Source organism: Zeus faber (assembly GCF_960531495.2).
Source record: "Zeus faber genome assembly, chromosome: 12".
Classification (NCBI taxonomy): domain Eukaryota; kingdom Metazoa; phylum Chordata; class Actinopteri; order Zeiformes; family Zeidae; genus Zeus; species Zeus faber.
This window is the reverse complement of record NC_137196.1, coordinates 15,166,993-15,179,960: the sequence shown is the minus strand read 5'-3', so window position 1 is coordinate 15,179,960 and position 12,968 is coordinate 15,166,993. Positions and strand designations below refer to the sequence as shown.

At 50.3% G+C, this 12,968-nt stretch overlaps 1 protein-coding gene across 1 annotated transcript in view; it reads left to right on the top strand.

Moving 5' to 3' along the window:
* The window catches only part of agap3 (ArfGAP with GTPase domain, ankyrin repeat and PH domain 3), a gene marked incomplete at its 5' end in the record, with an annotated part of 116,924 nt that extends 104,807 nt beyond the window's left edge, over positions 1 to 12,117 (top strand). The window contains 4 exons of the mRNA XM_080011161.1: positions 656 to 746; positions 1,600 to 1,822; positions 10,667 to 10,922; positions 11,630 to 12,117. Coding sequence (XP_079867287.1) covers positions 656 to 746; positions 1,600 to 1,822; positions 10,667 to 10,922; positions 11,630 to 11,857 — 798 coding nt within the window. The 3' untranslated portion in view covers positions 11,858 to 12,117. The remainder of the gene's footprint in view (positions 1 to 655; positions 747 to 1,599; positions 1,823 to 10,666; positions 10,923 to 11,629) is intronic.
* Between the last annotated feature and the right edge of the window lie 851 nt (positions 12,118 to 12,968).

Here is a 12,968-nt window from a genome sequence, read left to right as displayed (position 1 = left end):
TCCCCCCTTTCTCTCTCTCTCTCTCTCTCTCTCTCTCTCTCTCTCTCTCTCTCTCTCTCTCTCTCTCCCTCTCTCTCCCTCTCCTCTGACAGCCTTTTCAAATTCCCACTCCTTTCCTTTCCTTGCTCTTCCGTCTGTGATCGCATGAAAGTTGCTTTCAAAATCCAAATGCTGAATTCAAAATCTTGCCGTCAAATTGTCCCTAGGTTTAAAAAAAAATAATAATAATAAAGTTTGGCAAATCTTTTTAGATGCTATGGCCCCACAATGCTGAAACCACCTGAATAATGTCTATTTATTTATCTTATCTTATCTATTATTTATCTTTAATGTTTTTCTCATTTTTATGTATTTATTGTTTTTTTTTCTTATTGTTTATTTCCTGTTTTTATGATTTATTATTACTAATTATTAATTGATATTTATCTAATACTATTTATATGGTTATTTGTAATTATTTGCTACATTATTTGTATAATTTATTGTGTCCATTTTTTTATGTATATTTCTCATGAAACACCTTCTTCCATTCGTTTGAAATATATGTGTAAATATATTTACTTTTTATTTATTTATTTATTTTGCCCTGTCTAAAATCCTCCTTCCTCTTGCTGTGATCCTCATTGTGACTTTTGGTGTCCCTGGTTCCTCTCAGTCTCGGTTAGGCAGCCAGAGCGACGCGGTGACCATCCAGTCCATCAGGAACGTCAAAGGAAACAGCTTCTGTGTGGACTGTGACGCTCCCAGTGAGTGCATTCAAGTGGAAGGAGTGTTTGATTTTCCTTTTTCCCCCCCCACCTTATCAAAGTGTAATACAGCTATGAACATGACTTAACATGATATTAACGTGACCATTTACATGATGTGGTGGAATTGCCTTTCATGGGCATCAGTGTATTTGAGTCGTTGGGAGGAAAAAAAAACGACTGCCACGCAGGAAGGGGTGATGAAGTGATTCATGTATAACAAATTAAAATAAATAATGTAAAAAAAAAAAAAACACTTTCTCCCACTACTACTAATACTGCTACAAAATAATAATTATTATTATTATTATTGTTATTATTATTATTATTATTATTATTATTATAGAATAATAAGTAAAGCAAATTAATTATTTATTCAATAATTAAATTCATGAAAATATTATTTTAAAAAATTTAAATAATTGCTGCTTAAGGTCAAAACTACAAGAACACCATAACAAGCAGCTTTTAGAAAACACTGATAGGGAGTTTTTAACATTCTAGATGTTTTGTATGGGAATTATCAATAGTTACGTCTGATGACCCACGGTATGACCCAAGTATGAAAAAAACAAAACTTTAATGTATTACTAATTGGCCACATGCTCCAAAGTTTCACAGCCAGGTAAACGAAAAACTTTAATGTATTAATTACGGTTTCCTTTGTGGCTTTACAAATTGAATGATCTGGAACCAGTTTACTGTGGAAAAAAAAATAAAAAATAGAAGACGTAAAATCTTCAAACGGTATCAGAACACAGAGTTCATCATAATCGACATCCCCAGAGTTTGCGGATCGGAATCCGATTGGATCAGTAGATCGGATGTTGAATTTTCCCTTCCCGCCGTGCAGACCCGGACTGGGCCAGCCTGAACCTGGGCGCCCTGATCTGCATCGAGTGCTCGGGGATCCACCGGAACCTGGGCACCCACCTGTCCCGCGTGCGCTCCCTGGACCTGGACGACTGGCCCGTGGAGCTGAGCACGGTGATGACGGCCATCGGGAACGCCATGGCCAACAGCGTGTGGGAAGGAGAGCTGGAGGGATACACCAAGCCGGGCACTGACAGCTCCAGGTCAGTGGGCCCAGTGGAAAGGAAAAGGCGGAGGAAATAAGGTGGTGGCGGCTAATGGACCATGCCGGCGTAGGAGAATTTTTTCTTTTTTCTTTTAAACGAGAGGAGAGAAGGTTCCTCTTGCCTTGTCATGGACGGTATTGGCCACTCGGCTTTCAGCGGAGGGCTCATATTTTATGGTTTGACCCTTTTGGGTATATGTCATAACAAACTAATCTGGGAACGTACTCGCATTTGCATTGTCTCATGTGGGGACCGCCGTTAGACAAAGAGAATCCAGAATCCAACTATTTCCATCTTTGGCAGTTTGACACGGTGGTTTCACGCGAGCTTTTCTGCGTCGGACGCCTCCAGAAGCGCCCGACGAGTTTGTTTCTCATGACGTCCAGGAAAATGGACGCGAGGAAGAGAACGAGAGGGGCTGGCACGGGAGGACGTGTCGGACGCTATTTCCGCTCGGTGCGGTTGTGTCAGGCTTCCTGTGTTTGTTTTGAGCCGATTTTTGCATTGCCTTGCGAGTTTGCCGCGTCCCGGCGCCGCGTTGGATTTGGTTTGATGACTGTGCAGGAACGCCGGTCCGATATAGATAGCTGCTCTGTTTATTTGCTTTGGCGTGCCGCTTCGGGATCTTTCCCCCCCGTCCATTTTGTTCCCAAGTCCCACCTCCCAACCTGGTTCTGGAGCCCTGGCTGCTCCTCGGCCATCATGTCCCCGATCGGCTTCGGGTCCGTAATTCAATTCTTCTTGGCCAACCTCCTCCGCTATGCACCTCTGCGCTTTATTTAATTTAAAATGATGTTCTTATTACCCCATAATAATCCCACTGTTGTCTTCTGCTGCTGCCTTGTGTCACTCTCCGCCTCCGCTCCCAGACCATAAGTCATGAGGAGGTTGTCTCGTGCGACATCATTTCGCACGGAGCCGACTGTTGGCCTGAGCAGCACTTAACAAATACTTGACATGTCGGCACTAATCGAAAGGGAAGAGCTAATAACCCCAGCTGCCCCTGGAGCCGAGCGGGGATCCTAACGCCAGGCTATTCTTGATCCCTGATCTTATTTTTGGAGCCCGCTTTCATTTCACACTTTTAATGGGCCAGGTCAGAAAATGGCCGCCCTGGCTCCCCACACACTGTCCAGCCCAAACTTAAACCGCCTTCCCCAAAGCGCTTCCTCCCGGACCTTGGCGCGATTGTTTATCTCCTGTTGACAGGTGAGGCCCGGTGTCCACGTCTGACTAATGACTCTCTGTGTGACCGTGCAGGTAATTAAGCACTCCATTATGGTTAAAGTCGGCCCCCGAGGGCCAGCCCCCGCCCCCACCCCCCCGGCCCCTACCTGCCCCGTCACATATCCATCACCTGGAGCCCGGGCATCAGTCTAGCTGTCAGAGCGAAGGCACGTAGATTGGACGTCTGGCTCCCCAAATAAAAACCAGTGATAGTAGTAACACCGGAAACAAAGCCGGTTAACCAAAATGATTTGATTTCAAGTTATGAACATTATTCTATTCACGCCACGTGTGATGAAATGTATGAAATCTTGAGATGCCAGCAGCGTGCCCGGTGAATGGGCATAGAACCTTCTACCGCAAGTGTCTACGGGGCTGTTTCATACTCACTTTACTCGATCTCAGAACAGTGGCGATTCCGTTTGGGTCGACGGTGAACCGTATGAACCGTATGGATTTACCCTCCTCCTCCTCCTCCTCCTTCGCTCTGGCCCGGTTTTGAGTTTTCAATTGAAACCCTGGCCTCCAGTTATTTATCGGATTGCGTCCTCGGCGCTCAGATGCTCTCCAGCGTCGGGGACTTGATGAAAGATTATTGATGTTGATTCGTCTCCTGATGCCCCCCCCCCGAGGAGGAAGAGCTTCCTCATCGCCAAGAAAATAAAACGTACAAATCATATCCCGTATCGCTGAGTCCCTATTACCTTCCCACCCCTGTTGAACGATAAATCCCATTAACGGCGTAACCGATCTCCCGATAAACGACAGCGTTGCCTTTTGTTTATTGAAATCTGAGATGAGAGGTGATCGCGTTACACTCTGTATCCTGCACGCCCCCACCCCCCACCTCGCGTGCAGGATACAGGATTCTTTTTTAATTGTGTCACCGCGGTGACGTGCAGCAGCTTTGCGACGGCGCCCGGGCGGACGCCGCGTACGTCCCGCTAAACGCTAGTGACACCTAATCTAAACGACTCAGTAACTATCCGAATATCAACCCGGCGATCTGATTGAATGTCTCCTGCAAGACTAGTTCCCGCCGCCGCCCCTGTCGGCGGTTTAACTTAAGGGGCGTTCATCCACAAGATTGGTTTAGCTTAGGATATTTCGTAAAAATCAAAAAGGGAAGGGAACGTATGGATTTACCGCATGCAGATGTTGCACGAGCCACACCGCCGCCAATGTGAATTCACATCGGGAGGGTTAGAGCTATTATTAGCAACGCTCCGTGCGGGAGACCGCCGCAACAAAAAAGGCCAAAAATGTCCTTATTGGGGGTCTACACGGGGGGGGTTCGGGGGAAGGGGCCGATGTTCTATTGCCGCAGGTTCCGGGGTCCGCGTGACGTCTGCCGATCACAAAACAAAGGAAACAGGAAGAGAGCATTTTAGCAGCGGTTCCAATGATCAGATCCGTTCGGATGCGGAAAGTTCCCCCCTGACGCCGCGCCTATCAGGTTGGTTCTGTAATGTCTTGAGATTCTTGAACATCTCCAGATCCCGCTGGAGCCAACCATTTGGTGAAGGATGGAGGGGGAGGGGGGGGGGGGGGGGGATTTTCCCAGTCAAGTCTGCGGTTCTGGGAGCCGTTGAAGACCTCGAGGCGCACACAACAAATATATCGGCAATGGTATTTTGTGTGCACGCCGATATATTACAGATAGGCAGAACCCTGCTGCAGTGGAGCCGGTCTATCCCTGCACCCCGAGCACGGTGGTGGAGGGGGGAGTTGTTCTTTTAATTAGCGCCTGGCAGTTGTTGTGTTTTGCACGTCACCTCTAATTGCTTGGCACGCTCGCGAGAGAAAACAGCCTCAGCGCGCAGACTATTTTGACAGATTGAGTGGGGGAGGTCCACCGGCTAGTTTCTTACCTCAGCCCCACGCGCACACACGCGCGCACACACACACACACACACACACACGCGCGCGCACACCACACACACAGACACACACACAGACACACACACACACACACAGAAAGACAGTTCTCATTTGGGGAAGATGTCCCGGAGCGTGGACGGATGTGGACGGCTATCCTTCACCGGCCGCGCAACTCTCACTGTCACCCTCCGTGGGCCCCGCGCCGCCCTCGGCCAGGGGGTGGTGGGGGGCGGCGGAGGGGGCTGGAGGGTTGGTGGAGGTGGGCGGGGCGGAGGGGGGGAATAGCTCTGATGAGAGAACCTCCACTTTGTTTCAGAAATAATTTGCCACTCCCGCCGCCCGCAGCGGCCGCGCGGTAATAAAAATGAATCACGCCGCTAACCTCTCCGAAGAAGCGGGGGGACCTGGTCATCGCGGGGTTTTTTTTTTGTTTTTTTTTTTTGTTTTTTTTAACCCCTTCCGGCGCCCCGGCTCCTCCTCTGCGCCTCCTCCACCTCCTCCTCCTCCTCCAGAGATGATGTTGTTGATCTGGCCTTCGTTCATCGCCAGCTCCGTCCTATTAGGACCCCCCACCCCCTTCCCAAAAAACCCCACCGGGCGGGACCACCTTGGGGAGGGGACGCCGAATGTTTTTTTTAATCTTTAAGACCCCGGCCTTGCTCAAGCCAGCAGCCCTGGCGGAGTCAGGGAATAATTAATTTAGACAAATGAACGAGTGGGGCCTTCCCACCTCGTGCTCCCACCCCTCTCTCTCTCTCATTCTCCCTCCCTCTTTCTCGCCGACTCTCTCTCTCTCCCTCGCTCTCTCCCTCTTTCTCTCTCCCTTTGTCTCTCTCTCTCTCTCTTCCTCATTCTCTCTCTCCTCTCGCTCTCTCTCTCTCTCACTCTCTCGCTCTCTCTCCCTCTCTCTCTCGCTCTCTCTCTCGCGCTCTCTCTCTCTCTCTCTCTCTCCCCCTCTCTCGCTCTGTGTAAATGAAACCCACAGGCCAGTAATTATCCCTGTGTGGGAGAAGTGGCGCTACAGTTACTAATTGGCCACATGCTCCAAAGTTTCACAGCCAGGTAAACGAAAAGCACGACTGATTAATTACCGCCGGTCACAGCGTATCATTCAGTCCAAATCTACAGCGCTTTGGAAAGAAAAACACCTCGGGTTCAATTAAACTCCCACCCCCCGGCCCCCCGAAAAGATTTCATGTGAATTGGCGAATTCGCCCTCTCGGATTTTGGGCCCGGCCGAACGGGTGGGGGTGGGTGGGGGGGCGGGGTTCAACAGGGGTTAACGGCGTGAGCGTTTAAGGGTGTTAGTCTTCTGCCGGCACAAAAACACCGCCACTCCATCACGAGGACTCTGACAACCTCATTAATGTCACAATATATTCAATTCAACTCATCCCCCGCTGCCCGGGGCGTCCAGATGCTCTCCTGCCGACCGGCCCCTTTCTCCCCCCCCGTTCCCTTCTCTATAGACCGGCGCAGCGGCTCCGCGCACACACAAAAAAAAAAAAAAGCCACAACAACAACCTTCTCGGGCCGGAGCGCTTGCATCTGCTCAGGTCGGACGAGGACGAAAGAAAAGAATGCCTCCACTCCGCTGAAAATAAATGTAGAAGGGAAACGTTTTTGGTTTTTTTTGTTGTTTTTTTGGTTTTTACGCTTTGGTTTTTCTTGGCGTGTGGAGCAAGGTTTTCTTAAACGGCGGGGGCTCTTATTTTGCAGTTTTACTGTGTCCTTTACTGTGCGGGCCCTTCATTTCTCGCCCTTAGCAACCTTTGATGCTCTGGTGCCCGGCTTTCTCTCTTTTTTCTCCTCTGTCATTTTCCTCTCAGCCCCCTCCCTCACTCTCTCTAATGTCCTACTGACACCCCCCCCCCCTCTCTCCCATTCACTGTCTCTCTCTCTCGTTCTCTCTCGCTCTCCCTCCTTCTCAATATGGAGTGAGTCTGCTCGCTGCATGGGAATCAATCCCATAGAACTCTTGTTCAGGATGCTCGGCGCACCCCCACCCCGCCCCACCCCGAACCCACCCACCCACCCAGGACTCCTCCATTTCTCCCCCCTCGGTGCGTCTATTTGATGTGTGTCCACAGTGGATTTTCGGGAGTCTCGAGGGAGGAGGAGGAGGAGGAGGAGGAGCCGAGGAGCCGAGGAGCCTTTGATTGTCTAGGAGGGCCCAGTTTTTAAAAGATGGCCCCGCGGTGGGATGGACCTCCGCATCCACTTCCTCCTCCGGGGCCCCCGAAAAGCACCTTTTTATTGGAGTCGGATTCAGATTGGTCATTCACTGGCTCCGCCCCCTCCACCACCGCTAGACACACCGCCCCCCTCCATAAATTCCCATTTGGCTTTGTCTTTCAAGCTTGACTAATTATCCTTGTTTGTTCCTCTTTATTTGAATGCAGTCATGTGTTCTTGACTCTGTGGGCCTGGTTTAGGAAAATCATTCCGCCATTTGCCACTTAATTAAGTCAGAGCTCAGAATCCATTGTTCGACTCGGAGGTATAAGAAACTAGAAGTAGAGGAGGAAAAAAACAACAAAACAATAGCATTGTGAAAATAGCTGCAATTACAGTATCGGGGTGCCCAGTTAGCGCCGCTTAAACCTCTCACCTGGGTTCAAGTCCGAAAATGTAACGACGCATTATGCCGCGAGTTGACTTTGAGTAATGGACGGGGGTTTATTTTCCTGCAAACACCAGTTGTTTAGCTTTCAAAGCGACAAAGAAAGAAAAAGTTTTATTAGTAAGTTGGTTCGCGCCGCCCCCCCCTTGGTCGCCTAAGCAACGGAGAAATTAACAGCAAGCATGTGTGCAGGGGTGGGGAAATTGGTTTCCGTGTCGACTAGAGTCTAGAGTCTCTTCTGACCGCGTGTGTGTGTGTGTGTGTGTGTGTGTGTGTGTGTGTGTGTGTGTGTGTGTGTGTGTGTGTGTGTGTGTGTGTGTGTGTGTGTGTGTGTGTGTGTGTGTGTGTGTGTGTGTGTGTGTGTTTATATAGAGGCTAAGCATCAGTTTGCTTTCCTGAATAATATCCCACATGCTGAGAAAGTTCTCTCTCTCTCTCTCTCTCTCTCTCTCTCTCTCTCTTTCTCGCCCTCGCCCGCCCGCCCAGCACTTTGACATGCTAAATCTGCTGATTTTATTTTTCTTCCTCCCGCGGTGAGGAAGTGTCCCTTTCAAGGGTCTCGGTTTCTCCCCAACCCCTCCCCTGTTTGGATTGTTTTTCTATTGCAAACAAAGGCACAGAGGCGGGATTACCATTCCACATCCTTTGACGCTACCTTTAAAGTGGAAGTCAAGGAGTCAAGGGGAAAAAAAATAAAAAACACCGTATGGTTACAAGATTGTGGTTTGGATCTTTTTTTCTTTATTTAAATAATTGAGCTGTGGTTGAATCGGGGAAGAACTCCGAGGCCCCCCCACCTCCCCACCTCCACCCCCCGAGTCTCTTGGAGCCGACTTTGGAGCGGAGCCTTACAAACTTTCCCCCGGCTGACATCTTCTTAATGGTTCTCCTACTGGTTTTGTTTCTAGCTTTCTGCCTCATTTACCCCGTATCAATTCGCCGGGCTCTCCCCGCGTCTTGACACAACCATTCAGGGTCTGGTTTAGTTTTCAGACGCGGACCTTTGGACGGCAGGCCCTCGCGGATTTTGATTTAACGCGTGCAGATCCCTCCAGGAGCCTCGCGGGGTCGTAGATCTTACGGTAACGACCGCCACGTCGAGCGCGTTGAGTTATTAGACCTTCATTAACATTGTATTGTGTTTAAAAAAAAAATTAAAAAAAAAAGTTTTTCAATGTTTTATACAATCCGAAGATTCTAATTCCAAACGGACATCCGTGTCCAAACATATAATGACCGAGTCGGGACATTCATTGCCAATCACTGCGTCTGCCGTTTCTCATGCAGAGCAGCAATGACACTCAAGGCATCGGCAAAATAAGGATAATTGCTTCTGCTTTCCGCAGGGGGAGACGTACTGTATCACATGAGTCTTAAAAAAAATAAAATGAATAAGGCCGCCACGGCACCGACTTGCGTCTTTTTTCTCTTTTTAAATTTATTTATTTATTTATTTAATTAAAACCGAACCCTGAGAGGCAAAGCGCTCTAGGACGCCACGCCGAAAACCGTTTTATGAGCTTCCAGCGGCGTCTTTTGGAGTTCATCAAACTGCGCGCGGGCACTAAGTAACAAAGGTCTGCCCGGCGTGCCGCTAACACCCCTCATCCCCCGTAGTTAGGGGGCTGGTGCCGGGCCCCCCGGGTTTTGAGATGGCGCCCCGGAGGTGCGAGGGGTAGGGGCCGGACGCCTCGGTGCCGCCGTCGAGGTCGGATGAAGGCAGAGTTTGGATCTTGAATCTTCAGTTTTATGACCTCATTATGCGATGATTTCCTTTCGCTTTCGCACCCGAGACGTCCCGTCGCCTCGGCCCTCACCTCCGCTGACTTATTTACCGCTTTTGCTCGCTGTGTTGTCTCTTTGTGACTGTGAAAGCCGGGTATTGAATTGGGTTTGATTGTGGGGGTTTGTAGCATGTTAGCTGATAGCAAGCGGCGCCGACGCCCGTGGACGGAAGGTCCCACGAGAGTCTTGTCAGTGGAGCCAGCCGAGCCGCTTGGTCGTGTCCATACAAACCCTCTTCTTTCTGTCACTCACCCACCGACCCAAACAACAGCCTCCTTTCTGCTCCCCTTATCGCCGCGGCTGACAGGGTGACGGGGTCACAGCCGCGCCGGGCGCGCTCGGTCATTATCATTCGGTTACTGATTTTATTTTATTATATTATCAATATATATATATATTTTTACCTTTTTGGGGGGTGAGGGGTTTTTGGGTGGCCGAGGAAAGAAACAGGGGCCAAGATGAAGAGCAGTAGATTGTAGAGTTCCGACTGGTTATAGAAGATGGAGCCCTCCTCTGTCTCTCTCTCAAACGGAAGGAGCCCCAGATCCCTCCGTCCCTCTTTGGCTGCCATTCAGCCCCATCGATCTGACTCAGGGCCCGGGACACCCCCGAGGGACGCCGGGGCTCCGAGACACACTGCGTCTTTTGTGGGGGGATCCACCGATTCAGACTGACGGGCTGACAGCACTGATAAAAAACATGCCCACCCCCAGCCCCCCCCCCCTCCCTCCCCGTATTGTCCGACGCAGACATGCTGTTCACAATGTGTAACCTTTAGAAAGCTGGCTCGGCTCTCGCCCGGCCACCGCGGACCGCAATAACTGGAAAGTGGGATAGCGGCGGAGGCATCGCACACCCTTTAGAGAAACCTCTCATCTCTGCCGGCTATCGCTGACCTCGTGCCCGTACTATTTCTAACTACGATAGTGGGAGAAGGAGTGGCTTTTTGTCGGTGCTCTGTTATTGGAGTTTCTTTGTCTATGCATCGGGCCGCCAACCCCATTTGAGACGATTTTTGGACCCCAATCTGAGGGGATCTTTATTTAGATTTGTTTTTAGTTTTGATGAGTTTAGAAAATGTCGTCCAAACTTCCATACCTTTCTACACTAGTTTGGGAGATAACAATGAAACTATGATCAACGCCGCCGTACATTCTCTAATAGTGTATTACATTTTGCTGGGGACCCCCCGGCACCTCTTGAAGGACCCCCCCGGGGTCCCCGGACCCCGCGTTGAAAACCACCGGCTGACACAAACACGTTCATCTGGTAGTAGCCGTGGTTTTTCCCAGCTCTCACCGCCACGTCCCCGCTTGTCCCTCCAGGGAGGAGAAGGAGCGCTGGATCCGGGCCAAGTACGAGCAGAAGCTGTTCGTGGTGGGGCTGCCTCAGTCGGACGTGCCGCTGGGGCAGCAGCTGCTGCGGGCGGTGGTGGAGGACGACCTGCGGCTGGTGGTGCTGCTGCTGGCCCACGGCACCAAGGAGGAGGTCAACGAGACGTACGGCGACGGGGACGGCCGCACGGCGCTGCACCTCTCCTGCGCCATGGCCAACGTGGTCATCACGCAGCTGCTCATCTGGGTGAGTGGGGTTGAGGCGTCGCGGGCGGTTATGATTCAGGCAGCTGACACGCTCACCTTGAATGGGTCGGGTGTGGTGCCGCATTCATGAGAAACTCGGTAATTCCCCATCCCTGAAACGGTAGTCCCCATTTACGATCGATAAGTTTTCCATTGCTCGGAAAAAAACACGGATGGCCACGGTAAATCTGTGTTTGTATGGTAAAGGTGCTCAAGGACACATCAGCACGCTACCAGGGGGAGCCGGGGATCGAACCGGCAACGTTCCGCTAACTAGACGACCAGCTCTACCTCCTGAGCTGCCGCCCCCGTATTCTAATCTTCCATTCTACAATCTGCACAGAAGCTAGAATCACGGTGGTTTAAATCGAAAGTTTGACGAATAAACCAAGCCTTTATTTAAGGCACGCGCCGCCATGTTGCTATGACGTCAGGTCTGTTATAGCGCCGAACTCGGGCCCGAGCGATCCGCCCCAAAATTCTGGCACATTCCGGCCGCGTATTTACACTTTTCTGAGTAGGATATTGGAGTTTATGAGTTCCGACTCAATGGAACGGAGCTTGAGGGACGATCATCAATATTTTTTGTCCAAATGTCAAAATATTGCTCAAATAGTATCCGTACTGTCAACCAAGCCTCCGTGAGAGGTGCCGTGAAGCCATAAAGCGTTTCTGACTGAACGACATTTCTTCTTCCCTCTCCCCCAGTACGGCGTGGACGTGAAGAGCCGCGACGCCCGCGGCCAGACGCCGCTGTCCTACGCCCGGCGGGCCGGCAGCCAGGAGTGCGGCGACATCCTGCTGCAGCACGGCTGCCCCGGCGACGGCGAGGGCCTGGCCACGCCCACCATGAGCCGCCGCAACGCCCCCAACTCCAACGTCAACATCAACAACAACGCCCAGTGCGAGCTGAACCGCAGCATCAGCATCATGTAGGAGCCGCTGGGGCCCTCGCCCCCGTCCCCTCCTCCTCCTCCTCCTCCTCCTCCTCCTCCTCGGGTTTTAAAACTTTTCTACCCGAATTTCGGTCCGAGTGGAGAGCCGCGAGGGGTATTCCAATACGCTGAAAAGAGTGATTTTGATGCTGGCGTATCTGGCGGACATTGTTTATTTTTTCCTATGTTATATTGTTATTATTATTATAATTATTATTATTATTAATATTAAGTGTTCCTTGTTCAGCTTCTGCTATTTTCACCGTGATAATAACTTGGTCAGAACAGACCATGAACAGCTTTAAGTGTTATTTTTTTTTGTTTGTTTTTAATTTGTACAATTTCTCCAGCTTCAGCCAAACCAGTTTCCCTGTGGTTTGGTCGTTCGCCGCTCCCGAAAAACATCTTCCAACACTTGAACGTTTTTTGTTTTTTTTGTTTGTTTGTTTTTTTTTAACCACGTCTCACGCCGATGAGTCGTCCGACACGGCAGCGGGCGGTGACTTGAGGAGGAGGGCGATTTCCGCTCCCCCGACTCAGAGGGTCAGGGAAGGAAAAAAGAAAAAAGAAAAAGCAACTCACCGACGAGGAGTCCGCGCGGTTCGATACGTCACCGAAACGCGCAGGGGGTTCTGATAGCGATAAAAAGAGCTGATTGCGGGGGGGCCCTGTCGGGCGAGAGGGAGTCGTGCCCCCCCCCCACCCCCCTCCCCCCGTTCTCTCCGCCCATCGCTGCCATTCTTCCCGACAAAATCACCCGTGATTATAAAGGAATTAAGAGACACAATGTTTTATGATCATTGAGCCTCGTGGCTTTTGTAAAGATGCCTCTTCAATCACAGTTCATTCAGAGGGGTTTGATTGAAAGGAAGGAGATTGTACTATTAGGACGTCTTTGTTGAGGTAATTTTTCGATTGACTAGATTGTGTTGATAAATCTTTTTTTTTTTTTTTTTTTTCTTCTTCTTTTTTTCTCCCTCCTCAACACGAGGCGTAATGGGATATCTTTTCACCTCTCGAGGCAGAAGGCCGGGCGTCGGTACTCGCGAAAACCATGATCTCTATTGTTGCTGTGAACTGTTGAAGTATATACGGTACGGTGTGTGTGTGTG